Source organism: Protobothrops mucrosquamatus, unplaced genomic scaffold (genome assembly GCF_001527695.2).
Source record: "Protobothrops mucrosquamatus isolate PMUCROS unplaced genomic scaffold, P.Mucros_1.0 scaffold1762, whole genome shotgun sequence".
Taxonomy (NCBI): Eukaryota; Metazoa; Chordata; class Lepidosauria; order Squamata; family Viperidae; genus Protobothrops; species Protobothrops mucrosquamatus.
This window is the reverse complement of record NW_015387902.1, coordinates 106794-122056: the sequence shown is the minus strand read 5'-3', so window position 1 is coordinate 122056 and position 15263 is coordinate 106794. Positions and strand designations below refer to the sequence as shown.

Here is a 15263-nt window from a genome sequence, read left to right as displayed (position 1 = left end):
CCTGTAAGGATATTGTGAACCACCCAAATAAATAAACATTATTGTTTGCCTGTGCTGAATTTATTTTACTGCACAGGCTCCCAATTCAGGCTTCTGCTAGGTTGGCTGAATGGTTAAAACACTGAGTCTTAGGTCTTTAAAGGTCTATATCTTGGCAGTTCGAGAGCCAGGGATGCTGCAAGACAGAGTGAGCTTCCGTCACTTGTCCCAATTCCTGCCAAGCTAGCAGTTCAAAAGCTTGTAAATGCAAGCAGATGAATAGATACCACATATAGCATGCAAGCAGATCATAGCATTCTGTGTTTTGCCGTACCCTCTGTGCTGTGGCATGATGTCATGCTGGCCACATGACCATGAAAACATTTCCGGATAACACTGCTTCGTAAAGTTGGTCACAACCTGTAGGGTGGGTGCCATATTATGCAATGCTATATTGCTTTTTTGTTGTTGTTGTTTTTAGTCTTTGCTAATGGACACGGGACCATAATGTATATATTGTTGTATACAGATGGAGCAGTATTTAAATCTCTGCTCATTTTTTAAAAAGTCAATAAACATAGTGTCTTCCCAAAGCAAATTATTCTGATAAGCTATTTGTCAAGGTATACATGACAGTATGATACTAGCTTGCATTATTCCTTATTACCAATGTTTACTTCTTTACAAGAAGAATCAACTTAGAGAGGTCTTAATACAATTCAGAAAACCACACGATTCCAACCAAATTAAACCAAATCATAATTTAAAACAAAACAAAGGGAAGCCTCTTTTTTACCTCTCCCACATAATTTATATGCTATTTAATATTGTTTCATGCATTATATTAAATCACCTGATTTCATTTCAACAAATTGAAATTTCGGGGGGGGGGGGTTAAATTTATTTTACTCTGATATTCTAACAAAAGATTGCTGATGAAGCCAACAGGTAGCCAACAGACGGAAGTAGGAAAAAAAAGAGGGAGAAAAGGAAAGAAAGGGAGAGAATGAAATGCAGAGAAAAACAGTCTAATGCAGGGGTGTCAAACTCGCAACGTCACGTGATGTGTTGTGACGTATTGCGACTTTTTTTCCATTGCCGGCAATGGGATGAGCGCAGTTTTGCTATGATGCACCAGGACTGTGGGCCAGCAGTTTGATACCCCTGGTCTATGGAATAAAGGCAGAAAAAATAATGGAAAGAGATTTATGGAGAAGAGAAAAAGCATGTTTTTCACCAAGGAGTTTTATTCAACTGAAAGCAAGAAATAACCTCTTTTATTTAAATTTCCTAATTTAAAAATGTTATCCCAAAGTTCCTTGGTCAGGTGGAAATCCATGAAACTGCAGTCATGTTTTTTTAGGCAGAGGAGACTTTTTGGCTTCTGTAATGTGGATAAGGAAAATTATTTTTTGCAGGGGCAGGGAAAGCATGAAGTAAATTTCACTTTGTGAGGAATAGACGGTGAAGAAATGCTTTCTCTATGTCAAAAATGTCTTGCTTTCCAGGGCTATAGTGAGAGGGCTAATAGATATGGCAGTGACAGCGGCAAGACTTGTTAAATCAAATGCCTGAATGCCTAGAATGAAGACTAGGAGGATGACAAAGGTAACACTAATAAGGGTAACACTAATAAGAAAACTATTCTTGTTACAGCAGGAGTAGATCTTCATACCTCATCACCTTTCTCTCCCAGAAGACCAGGAAATCCACGTTCCCCTTTGCTCCCCTGGGGACAAAGAAAATAGACATTATCTGGTTTATAAAATACGTTTCTCAAAGGAAACAGTTTCAAGTAATGGATGCCAAAATAGCACAGCATAGATTGTAACATACTCCTTGTTCCTTAGCTCTAACAACTGCAGCATCAATGATGGCTTAAATGCATATAAACACTTACACAGTTAACTTTGTAATCCAATATACACTTGAAGTTGAATCCTACTAAATTCAGGAGAACTGTTTAATTTTCACTGAATTGCAGTGTTGATGCCGAATGACAGAGTAAGAGAGATCACTCTGTATATGTGAATCAGCTCGTGAAAAATGTTCAAGATAATTTTGTACAGGAATTCTCCTTGGTACTTCACTGTTCCTACATCTGTAATGTGCAACATTAAGTAGGAAATAAATTTAAAAAAAAAGAATAAGAAAGGCTTAAACATGCCATTTGTCCATGATAAATCAAGGGACCAGATTGAGGGGTCTAATCATTTGAAAATGAATCCAACAATAAACTAGTACAGGGGTGTCATACTCAATTTCATTGAGAGCTGCATCAGCATTGCGGTTGCCCTCGGGGGGGCGGGGGTGTGTGGCCAGGATGGGTGCGGCATACTGGGTGGGCGTGGATGGAGTGGTGTGGCCTACTGGGTGGGTGTGGCCAGCTCTAAATCTTTCACATCAAGGGTGCCTGGGCAGGAGTGGAACAGATCTGAGGGTCTCTGGCAGAAGGGGGTGGGACCAGGGCAAGGGTCAAGGCATGGTCCACTGGAGGAGCTTCACATGGTCCACTGGAGGGCCAAGGCAGAGGGGGCTGTTCCATCACTGTTTCCAGGATGGCTTCGTGGGCCACATGAAACCACTTCGTGGGCCGCATCTGGCCCGCAGGCCTTGTATTTGACATGTCTGAACTAGTAGGACTACCACTATTGCAACTCAGAGGGCTCTTGTGCTTGTTATTTTGAAATCAGATTGAAGTGTAAAATCTGTGTTCTAGCAAAGTCCATTGCCTTGCCCAGATTCCTTCTCTTATAAAGTTTCCTTCATAAATTCTGCTCAGTAAGTCTCCCGTGCAACCATCTCCTTAATTACGAGGACAATTCTGAAATAAATCTCCTTTTGGTTATCAATGACAGACACTCTCCAATACAGAACTTTTATTATACACAGTGGAAAACTACAACATTACATTACTTTTTGACATAATCGCCATTCAAATTGAAGCACTTATCATAACGTCTTACTAGGTTTGAAATTCCTTAGTAGTAATCGCTCGGCACCAAATCTGGGTTATGGGGGGGGTGATCAAAAACATCCCAATGGAACTGCTTCAAAAGTTGTTGGGTGCATCTAGCGGTGTGTAGGCAAGCATTATCGTGAACCAACACCACGCTGGAAGTGGTGCCATAGAAAATCCCGCCAAATGTGAAGATGCCTAAGGAGTACTGCTAGTGAAGTTCATGGAGTGTGGTTCGACCATCAATTCATCTACTTGGAAACGTTATGAAAACTCAGACCAGCCATCTATAAAAAGCATTAGGGCATGCTGCCTTCCGGTGTGGTGTTGGTTCACGATAATTCTCGCCTGGACACCGCTAGATGCACCCAAGAACTTTTGAAGCAGTTCCATTGGGATGGTTTTGATCACCCCGCCCCTAGCGACTACTACTAAGGAATTTCAAACCTTGTAAGACGTTATGACAAGTGCCTCAATTTGAAGGTGATTATGTTGAAAAGTAATGTAATGTAGTTTTCTCATGTGTATAATAAAAGTTCTGTGTCTGCGAGTGTCTGTCATTGATAACCAAATGGAGGTTTATTTCCGAATTGCCCTCGTAAAAGCTTCTGTGCCATTTCCAGAAGAGCTGACCAACTAGGGCTGGTCATTTATTCTGGGAGGGGCTGTTCAGGAATGTGGGATGCACATGGTCTTTTAATCTGCCAAAATGTTGATTATTTCTGGTAGTGATAACAATGTATTTACAACTTTAAAAAGCAACAACCGTGCATGTATAATTAAATAAAATCCACAAACGAGCAAATTTCATTTTAAAAAGCTCACATGAGGAACTCACCTTTGACCCTTCTCTTCCTGGGATCCCTGGGGGACCTCTTGGACCAGGATCTCCCTAATGGCACAAAGATAATGGTAGAGGGATTTTTTTTAAAGTAGCATTGGAGAATGTATTCACACAGGACATCAAACTAGATATACCTTCCTGACTTCAAGGTCTTGCCTATGATAGGTCTGCAATGTTGCATTTTCTCCTTCTGATCAAAAGCCACGGTGATTGTGAAGCAGCGCTTAAGGCAGCATTGCCTTATTTTGGATTTTTGTTTATGAAGTGATAAATAGAAGAATAGCATTCGACATTAAATTTAAGAACTATTTATAAACAGGCCTTCATTACTCAGGGGGCTTCTGTAAAAGTTGCTAAAACAAAACTTTGGATAACAAGACTGTGAAAAAGCATGGAGGTTATGCATGCAAAAAAATTTTTTAGTCTATTTTACATTTGTGTGAAAGAAATATAATGTTTCAGTTTGGTGTAGTGGTTAAGGCATCAGGCTAGAAACGGAGAGAATGTGAGACACAAAGGCAGCTGGGGGACATTGGACCAGTCCCTTTCTCTTAGCCTCAGGAAGGAGGCAATTGCAAAACATTTCTGAAAACCCTTGCCAAGAAAACTGTAGGGCCTTGTCCAGACGGTCACTGAGAATTGGCCATGATTGAATAGAAGGGGAAAAAAAAAAGAAACCAAGTCATCCTCCAGACAGAAAGGGCACTAAAAACCATCCTAAATAATAAACTCTGAGTTGACTTACCATTTATGGTTAACAAAAATTGTTAAATTGGTGAATTATAAATAATGAAGGCCATTGATGTAGATCAGTGGTTCTCAACCTGTGGGTCGGGACCCCATTTGGGGTCGATCGACCATTTCACGGGGGTCGCCAAGCAAGGCTGTCCGCCATTTTTTTTGTCCGCCATTTTTTTGTCCGCCATTTTTTTCCCCTTTTCCGGCGGGTGCCTTACCTCCCTTGGACTGGGCCAGCTGGTGGTCGGCCTGCACCATCTCTGCCACTTGCCAGCTACGCCTCGGCCGGTGCAGGGGGCGGAACCACGTATGCGCGGTGCTCCCGGGCAGTAAGTCCTCGACTTACGACCGGTTGGGTAGTCCTCGACTTACGACTGGTTTAGTCCTCGACGTACGACCGGTTTAGTCCTCGACTTACGACCGGTTTAGTCCTCGACTTACGACCGGTTGGGGTCGCGGCATTAAAAAGGTTGAGAACCACTGATGTAGATCTTCCATCGCCTCTAACCATAGTGTCATCTATGGGGATGTGGCTAGGTGATCAGTACATGCCAAAAACTGATAAGATTAAAATGATCCAAACCCCCAAGCCTATGAAAATGTGTTTTTTAAAAATGGGATAGAGAAGCTACAAAAAGGCAATTACCTTTAATAAAGTACTTATATCACCAAGGAGAGGAAGAGCAACCTGTAATTAAACACACTTTTAGATTGGTGCTTACATGATCCCTAAACACATTATTTTTTTCTTTGCTGCATTTGTTTGTTCAGATAAACAGTGTACGATACTTCCAAGGGCAGTTTACTTGATATTAAAAGCACTGTTTTTAAAGTTAATAACATATGCAGTTTGTTCCTATTTTTGACATTGGGAGAGATGATCAATAATTGCAGAAAGCCATCTGAGTTTAACCTGGTATTATACAAATTGTTGTGAGATTTTATTATTTACATTTATTCTTTTCTTTTAATGCTGCTTTTCAGAACTCTATTGTTGATTTTATGGGCCAAACTGAATAACTCAGGGGAAGTATCTATAATTAGCTAGAACTATGACATTAGGAGGCTGACTTTCAATCATCCACTAAATTCTTATAAAACCAAAAAAACAGTGCTCAAGGAAAAAAGGAAGAAAGAAAAAGAGAAACGAAGGCTGAGTTGCTAACAGCTGTAGTCTTTGCAATTTGAATGCATGACTGGATGATTGAAGCCTTATGAATGATGGGATACATAATCCAGTAGGGTTGCCTATATTTACCTGCTCTGAAATTTGTTTGAGGGATTGTTGGTCATTTTTGTTTTTCCTTATATTCTCCTTTTCAATTTTTATATCTAAAGGTTTGCCTCTTTTACTCTAATAAGTGAACTTCTTACTAAAACTATTCCCATGGGCAAGACCACACGGTTACACAGTTTCCCCTTAAGCTTCCAGCTTATGAAGCTCAGTATTCCTATTTCTCTTCCCTTCTTGATGGAAGGGAAGAACTCTGCAACTGGATTATCTTGGCAGGAGGTTCAGTTTAATTGGTGGCAGTTTATGAGAATTATTATTTTTTAATAGAAGAAACCTTGGAAGAAATGCCTGCAAGGGAGACTTTACATTACATAACGTCCTTAAAAAACTAGGAAGAGGGTTGCAGAGAGGGTGAGGAAGAAATTTCGTCTGAAATTCTTCAGCATTCCCAATTTCTCTTTCTAACCCAAGCCTTAATTATTTAAAACCCCTCCCAGCTCTTCGGGAGGGCTTGAGACAAGGAATTTGATATTCTGCATAGCACGAATTCTTGCAGTTGTTCATATAATATACCCAGGAGCCCTTTAAAAGAGGAGTTATGGGGGTTACCTCAGTTTATATCTTTTCTAGCAATGTAGGAATCATTTAACGAATTGATTCAAAGATAATTTCAATTCTTCAAATGTAAACAATTGACTTAATATATATATATATACAATTAGTCCTCAACTTACAACCACAACCAAAATTTCTGCTGCTCAGCTGAAGGGTTATTAAGTTAATTTTGCCCTGTTTTATGATCCTTTTTTTGGCACAATTGTTAAATGAATCACTGTAGTTATTAAGTTAGTAACACAGTTGTTAAGTGAATAGGGCTTCCCCATTGACTTTGCTTGTCAGAAGGTCACAAAAGGGGATCACATGACCCTGGGACATTGTAACGGTCATAAAAAGGAGGCAGTTGCCAAGCGTCTGAATTTTGATCATGTGACCATGGGGATGCTGCAATGGTTGTAAATGTGAAAAATGGTCCTAACTCACTTTTTTCATGCCACTGTAACTTTGAATGGTCACTAAATGAACTGTTGTAAGTCGAGGACTATCTGTATTAAAATTTTAGTGATTTTAGATACATTTGCCTTCAGTGTAAGAGAGTTGAGTTAGTTTATATACATACTGGGTCACCTGGAGGGCCTGGGATTCCTGGCTTTCCATCTCGTCCTGGAATACCCTAAATGTACAGTACATAAAAACAGGGAAGAATTTGTTGTTGTTGTTGTATTGCTTGAACCTTGTTCAAGAAGATATTACTACCATGTATTTATTAGTACTTACATTAAGGCCAGGAGTTCCAGGAGTCCCAGGTAATCCAGGAGGCCCTCTTGGTCCCTGTGGAAGGAACATTTGGAGCATCAGGTATCAAGGAAGACTTACACAATAAGGACAATAAAAGTATTGACCAAGATTTCCTATGAAATATCTTACTTGGTATCCTGGTGTCCCAGGAGGCCCTTTAAGACCCTGAAAAACAGAGCAATGAGTGAATACAATCCTCCTCCTCCTCCTCCTCCTCCTCCTCATCATCATCATCATCATCATCATTCTCATCGTTACAAAAAAGGGGGTTATTATTGCTATTGAAAACTTGCGTAAGTAAAAAACCCACCCAGGATTTCAAAGAGATAGAGCTGGACCTCATATCTGGTTATTCATGAGCATAAAAGTATCACTTGAGGCTAAGATTCTTCTTAGCCAGATCTGTTGATTACAGCAGAACATGATATTGGAAATTATGATAGGAAGCTTCTTTCACCAGTCAGATCATTGTTGAGTCTAAATTAGTACCATCCATCCAGATTGATAGTTGCCCTCGGGGATCTTAGTATGGAGTTTTTCTAGCTCTGCTTAGAGATTCTGCAAATCTTCTAAAATGAGGCACTCATTTTAGACATGGTTTCTTGTAAGTGGGGGAGGAGTAATTTTGTTTTTAAACATCCATGCATTGCTTTCAGATGTCATCCTCATTAACATTTTACTGTTAAGTAAAGCTTCTCAAGATATTGGTCAAGGCCCTCTGTGGGGTTATTAGCAACTTAGAGGATGAATGATTAAATTCCACAGGCAAAGCAGGAGGGCTATCAAAATACTTATAGCTCCAGCCATCTGTCAAAACCCTCTGCTAGCAGTTTTAAAAATTATTATTTACTCAGCTATTACTTATTTATATCGACGAGGGAAGGTTACATAAATTCATCTTTTCCTTTAGGGGATTCTGGAATTTAAGAACCCTTGCTGAAAAGAGATGTTTAATATCCGATTTAAGACCTAAATACAAATGTAAAATATACAAAACATGACATTCATAACTGTGTAAAATAACAGAGAAGAAAATTTCCAAAACTACTCTGCTTCAAATGATATGCTTGGGAGAATAATATGACCCAAAGGCATCTTTATCCCTGAGTAGATAGACACAATGTGCAGAACTCTGCTTCTGGCTTAGTTGCACTCTGGGAAGAGATAGGAACAATTGCCTTGCTAGGCAGCAATATATAATTCCTTTCTCTCCATTCCCTTGACAGTCACAAAACCCAAACAGGAACAATTTTATTTAGCTGTTCTATTCAGACATGCTAGTAAATGTAGTAGTGGGATCAGCCAAGAGCCATTTTATCATTTCTTTACAGAGGAAAAGAAAATACACATACGAAATCATATATTAGAGGTAGAATTGCCATCCGTGCTGCATCAATGAAGCAATTACAGAATGACATCCATGTTAATAATGGGGTGAAAGGAGCACAAAACAAATTTTGTACTTACAGGTAGTCCGGGGGTTCCATTCCCTGCTGGCCCCATCTCTCCTGGAGGACCCTGCACTCCAGGGAGCCCCCTTTCTCCCTGATAAAGGAACAAGTCTTTGTTTTTTTAAAAAAATCTTTGAATAAAAGCACGACACCAAACAATTAAAATACAGGATTAGAATAGGCTTTCCCTACCTTAGGCCCTCGTGGACCTATTGTCCCAGGAACACCAGCTAATCCCTAATATAGGGGGGAAAAAGATGGAGAGAAAGCTATGTATATTAGTGCAGAATGAGGCCACACAAACAATTCTTAGTGCCCCAAGAAGGGTGCATATAAAACCTTTGCTTGATGAATTATATTGCCAGTTTGCTTTTGAGTCCAGTTTAAGATGTTGGTTATGTCCTATGAAGCCCTACATGACAGAGGCTACCTACGGCAGACATGTCAAACACAAGGCCCAGGGGCCGGATGCGGCCCGCGAAGTGGTTTCATGTGGCCCGCGAAGCCATCCTGGAAACAGTGAGGGAATGGCCCCCTCTGCCTTGGCCCTGGCCCAGGCCAGCCGGGAGCCAATGTACAATTTTGTGGTGGCCATCTATGCTGAAATGCATTCAGTCTTAGCTCCATAAGCCCCCCCCCCCGCATGGCCTGAGAGGAATAGTGAGGCTCCTCCAGTGGACCATGCCTTGGCACTTGCCCTGGTCCCACCCCCTTCTTCCAGAGACCCTCAGATCTATCCCACTCCTGCCCAGGCCCCCACAGGCACCCTTGACGCGAACGATGTAGAGCTGGCCACACCCACCCTGGCCACACCCACCCAGCCCCCTGAGGGCAACCGCAATGCTGATGCGGCCCTCAATGAAATTGAGTTTGACACCCCTGACCTACGGGAACTGTCTTTTTTCCAATACATCAATCCATCCCCCTTGGCAGAGAAAGTATGTTGCACATGCTGTCAATTAAATAACTTCAACTGATGGGGTCTAGGAAGAGAGCGTTTTCTGCCCCTGCGCTATGGAACACCCTCCCACCAGAGGTGAGACAGGTCCCCACTCCTATGGCCTTCTGGAAAGGAGTTAAAGCACGCCTCTGAGGCCTCCTTTGGGAAGCTTAGAGGACTATGAAGCTGTGGGGCTGGTTGGTGCCCCGAGAGCCCTCCCTTCACCTTTTTAACTAAATTGTAACAGATCTTAATCATCTTTGCTTCCTTTTAAATTCTAAATTTTCTAATTTAAGTATTATATACTGTTTTTATATTTTAGCATTTATTGTACAGGGCTCAGAGTTCCTCCCTGAGGAAGATGGGCAATTTAAAAACGTGAAAAAAAAGATGTTTTTGTATAATTAGAAAATAATACGTATTCTTAAACTGTCAGGAAAAAAAATCTAATTTTAGACACAGGTGTCTTATTGTACAAAAACAAATAAGATATCTTGTAATGATAATTATTCACTACTGTTTTAGTTTCACAATAATTGATGAGCTAATTATTTATGAGAAGTAACAAAGGGAAGCATGGTGGGGGGAAGACTAGAAATGTGTAGAACTGAACAGCTTACAAAACGGAGTTATCTGCAGCTGTTTGCTTCAGAGACATATTTTCCAAAAGGCTCATTACTTATAACCTGATGGCTCTGAGTTACATAAGTCTATCTTTGAAAATACTCAGTGCTGGGTAAAGGAACAAAAGGCAACGTCTATGGACATTCTCAATCATCCAGGTCAGGGTTGTCCCAAAGATGCTTTGGGAGAACAAAAGGCAATGCGTGGAATGTTGTATGGACATGGTGGAAGCAAGGATGGTTTGTAAGAATAGAAAGGTAGGGAGAGATATAATAAATAGTGTTGGTGAAAACTAGTTTTCGCTAGGTTTCCTTTTCCTTATGTCATGCTTTTGAATTCTTTGACATATTATTTCTTTCTCCTTTCTGTACTCTACATAACATTGCTTGCCTTGAATGAAATAATATATGCGATGCTGGTAATTCTACTAGAGGGCGACCTTTTATTTCTGCTGACCTCCTAGGCTTTTCTGCAATAGAATACTTAATGGTACTTACTGGTTTTCCTGGAAGACTTAATCCTGGAGGCCCTGGGTCACCTTTAGAACCTGGAGGCCCAGGTGGGCCTATGATTCCACCAGAGTCTCCCTATGTAATATAGACAAAAACAATGCTAATTTGATAGGAAGTTACAAGAGCCAGATTAATGTATCATATTTAAATTAACTCATTATCTTATCTCCACATTCTTCCTGTGTTGTCAAAGTACCTGTCAACGTAGGTAGCCGCTTTCTTAGCTCCATTCTCAAGTCGCCTCAGTCAATTAATTTTTATATCATCCTTGTTGCTGGACCAAAACTAGTGGGATTGCTTGCATTTAGCAAGATTTTTTTTTTTAATCCATTCCAATGCAGAAACTCTCCGAAAACAAAGAACAAATCTCTGCTGGAGACTCCTAATGTTGCAATCATTTTGTGGGTGCTTTTTGGCAAAGGGGGAGGGGAGATGACCGTGCTTTGCTTTGCTGGAAAGCCCACTCCCAAAATGGATAAAGCTAAGACAAAGTGACGGCTAATGCTAGACAAGACGTAGATTTAATTTCATTTAAAAGAAAATCAACTTCCAATAAATGTAATAATTTATCTATTAATTTTATTGTAACCATTAAAATTACAGCATGGTGGAATTTTTTAAACATTTGGGGAACTGAATGAAGCCAGATATTACTTTTGCTCCCTTTAGTTGATAGGTACTAACTAACCCAAAAATTATTCTTCAGTTAGAAACATTGCCTTAGTTTAAGAATATTCATTGCAATATTTGTTTTTACAACAAATAAGATAGCAAAAACATAGAATACTGAACATATCTGAGGTGACAAGATAAAACCTATATAGCAGTGGTGGCGAACCTAGGGTACGTGTGCCAGAGGCGGCATGCGGAGCCCTCTCTGTGGGCATGCGCCATCGCCCCAGCACACATGGTCTTTAAAAGTTTGCCATCACTGGCCTAAGGCCAGCCAGCCCGGAGCCACCATCAGGGAGGCGCCCCCTCCCCCCTGCAGCAGTGCCTTGCTTACGGGAAGGCAGAGTGGGGCCTCATGGAGGAGGAGGAGTTCATCCCTCTGTGATAAGCTGCAGCTGCACTTGGTGGATAACCTGTAAGAGCCCAATCCCGTCACACTGGCCATGTGGTTGCGGTTCGCCCCGCTGTGCCTGCCTCTCCGGCAGTGCCTCCAAACAGCCGCCGTCCTCCAGTGAGTCTTCTCCTTCCTGATGCTGGGTGAGGATGGGATGGTGCCAGCAGCGGCAAACTTGGCTGTGTCCCAGCCACAGGGGAAATCACAGGAGATGCAGTGCTGGCCAGCAGTCATGGCCTGTGTGGGGCGGCAGGCCGATGGCTGCGAAGGGAGCCCAAGGTGGGGGTAGGCAGGCAGTTACAGTGCCTGGCTTGGCTCTTGCGGGCGGCAGCTTGCCTTGCTTCAAGTGGGGCTGCCTTCCCAAACCCCAACTGCTCCAGCCCTGCAGGGTGCCACCACTTCCTCTCAGCTGGGGTTGTCTGCGGGCAGGAGCAGCCAGAGAGGCAGGCTCCTGAGCACATTCAGAGTGCCACAGCTGCGCTGCTCGGGGACTGGCAAGGTGGAGGAGAGGGTCATCCACTGCCTCTCTCGTAGCCCAGTGCTGACTGGGGCTTTACCTGGTGCTGCTGCTGCTCAGGGATGGCTGGCTGCTGGCGCTCGGCTACGTGGCCTGGTTCTACCTGGACTGGGAGATCCATTTCGCTGTCACTCCGCCTGGGCCGTCTGGCGATACTTCCTGGACTATTTCCCCAACCCGGTGAGCAGAGGAACCGGGAGGCTCCCGCTGCTAGCGCGGGCATCAGACCTCACAGGATGCCCACTTTCTCCATTCGGGGGGCACTGGCTCCACCAACACGGCCTTGGCAACAAACCTCTGTAGGCCATGAGAACGCGGGGCTCAAAGCAGTGCTGAAACTTCTTGGGGAGAACCACCCAAGCATGGCGGGAATTGCCCTCCTTTAAGTGCATGGCCTAAACCTCGTCTCCTCCACCATTGTCAAACCGGTATTGCTGCATAACCCCCCTTCCACAAATGCTGTCCTTTCTGTGCCCCCTCAGTCAGAAAGTGTCGGCCCTTTTTAGACTTTTATTTTTATTTTACACTTTTATTATCCCCTGCCTGCTGCAGCTGACTCTGGTCCCCATCTTCCAAAAAGCAGCTTCTCCCCTGCCCCCATTGACACCACCCAAACTGCATGCACCCCTTTCACTGCACTGGGCTACTGTTGTTGTTGCCGCTGTTGATAACCGCTCCACGCATGCATGCACGCATCGGCTGGCCTATGTCTTCCATGTCTCCATTGCTTAGCCACCTGTCCCGCTCCCCTGCCGTAGTCTCAACGGAAGCAGGGTGTTTGGTGCCTTGAGAGTAGAGGGCGGGGCTGGAAAAGCCCCTGCTGGGTGGGGGAATATGCGTGTGCTCTTCTTCTTGAGGAGTTTCTCTCTGAACGCTTGCCAGACCACATGTGTAGGCGCACACGGGCTCATCTCAGGAGAGGCATTGCCCACGCGGGAGGTGAGAAAGTTTAGGCAATGGTACCTCCGCTCTGCCCCCTGCCTCGCCTCGCCTCACCCCACAGGGTGAGCCTCTTGCCCATCGCCCCATCTGCCAGAGACCCCCTGGATCTCCCCCAACCCTGCTCGGCCTCCACAGGCATCCCTCCCCATGAGCAATATTGAGGTGGCCATGCCCACCCCGGCCATGCCCACCCAGTCTGCTGTGACCACCGTAGCCATGCCCATGCAATGGGCCATGCCCACCCGGCACCCAGCGATAAATAAGTAGGTTTTGGGTTGCAATTTGGGCACTCGGTCTCTAAAACAAGGGTGTCAAACTGCCAGCCCGCAGGCCATACACATCACCAGGAAACCACGCCCACCCTATTGCCGGCAATGGGGGAAAAGCTCCGATATGTTCCGTGACATCACATGATGTCACGAGTTTGATGTGTCTGTTCTAAAATGTTCGCCATCACTGCTATATAGTAACTGAAGCAGAAACATTGAAAATACATGCAATTATTTGATATTGGTTTAAAAATTACCTTTTCTCCTTTGATCCCTGGTTTTCCAGGTATTCCATTTTCTCCTGGTAAACCCTAATTAAAAAAAAAAATGTCTTGAACTTTATAGTTAATTATCTATTAAAAGAGTAGTAAACTTGGAAAAACTACTTATATTATATAGTGGACATCACTAAAATTTTCCTTTCTCAAAATTAAAGGCACAATTCAAAGAATACAAATTCTATTTAAAATATTTATGCTCTATAAGACAATGGAATAAGAAGAATTATATTTATTTGTTGCTTAGGAAAATGGACGATTAGCAAGACTTGTTTCCATACATTTATATATTATGCAGTAAGGCAAATATAATTATCTAGAGTACGGTATGTAAAAAGAAAAAGAATTAACTAATAAATTGAAATCTGAGACAAGTAAAACATTTTAAATGTATCTGTATCTTGTACATTAGTTATATGACAAAGGGGAAATTAGAAACTATATTTAAGGTTTCAGTAATTTCATCTTCTTTTCTTTTTTGTATTTTTAAACAAAAAATAGTGAAAATTTTGGCACTTAACTCAGAGATTTAAATTCTTATATTGTTAAAATAATATAATGCATGTAAATGTAAATTAATGTTTTATATGGGTAATTTCTAATCAAAGATATACTGAGCACTAACTTTACAATCTTGCTAATTCCTTTGTGCACTTATTATGTTACTGTAGAAAATTAATATTTTTCTTATTGTTTTCTTTTTGTTTGTTCACTTTTTCTTTTAAAAATGATTAGTACATTTAAAACAGATATAGGGCAAAACATAAGCACTAAATGATCTTTTCTTTTTTGCAGATGGTGCTAGATATTTCTAAGGCAAATGAATTGTTTAAGAAATTGTAATCTGATCTTGGTTTTATTAAAAATGATCATAAAATCAGATTTGTTTATCTGACATACATTTGTTTTTTAATTTGCTTTCAAAGCATGAGACATAATGTCATGGTTCCAAAGCTAAGACCAACAAAATCAGAACTCCGAGGCTAGAGGTTTCCTCAAAGAACATATTTATTGGTTACAAAGTATCGGCACAATCAAAAGTGAAACCAAGTCTGCAAATGGCTACATTCCCAATAGAATGATTTGGCGGACTTTCTAACAAAACACTCAGCCCTCCAAGCTAACTGATAGAATGACCTTGGTTCCCATGGGAGCCAGAATTGTTTAGACTAGCAAAAATACTCCACACCCCCTCCCTTTCTTGTGGCAACCTAGAACGAGCAAGATGGCTTCAGCCAGGTTCATTGTAGAGTTGACACATAATTTATAACTTTATATATTTAAAGGCTGTAATGAAGGAAGCAGATATAATTGCATGACAAAAAGTTTTCCAGGACACTTTATTTTTTTATTTTTTTATTTACCATTAACTTATATGCCGCCCTTCTCCCCATGGGACTCAGGGCGGCTCACAGCATGTTAAAACAATATAAAACATTTCCCCTATAAAAACCAATTAAAAACCAAATATTTATAGCTGTGTCTTATTAAAATCATTAAAATTGTCCCTATTTAAAATTCACCCTAGGTCAGTCCCGCTTGCTGAAAAAGCCA

The 15263-nt window shown here is 41.8% G+C and overlaps 1 protein-coding gene across 1 annotated transcript in view; it reads right to left on the bottom strand.

Moving 5' to 3' along the window:
- The window catches only part of COL19A1 (collagen type XIX alpha 1 chain), a gene marked incomplete at its 5' end in the record, with an annotated part of 154010 nt that overhangs the window by 34493 nt on the left and 104254 nt on the right, over positions 1-15263 (bottom strand). Inside the window, 10 exons of the mRNA XM_029285489.1 lie at positions 1655-1708; positions 3777-3830; positions 5167-5208; positions 6932-6985; positions 7090-7143; positions 7240-7275; positions 8578-8655; positions 8754-8798; positions 10623-10712; positions 13689-13742. Of these exons, the coding sequence (XP_029141322.1) occupies positions 1655-1708; positions 3777-3830; positions 5167-5208; positions 6932-6985; positions 7090-7143; positions 7240-7275; positions 8578-8655; positions 8754-8798; positions 10623-10712; positions 13689-13742 (561 nt within the window). The remainder of the gene's footprint in view (positions 1-1654; positions 1709-3776; positions 3831-5166; positions 5209-6931; positions 6986-7089; positions 7144-7239; positions 7276-8577; positions 8656-8753; positions 8799-10622; positions 10713-13688; positions 13743-15263) is intronic.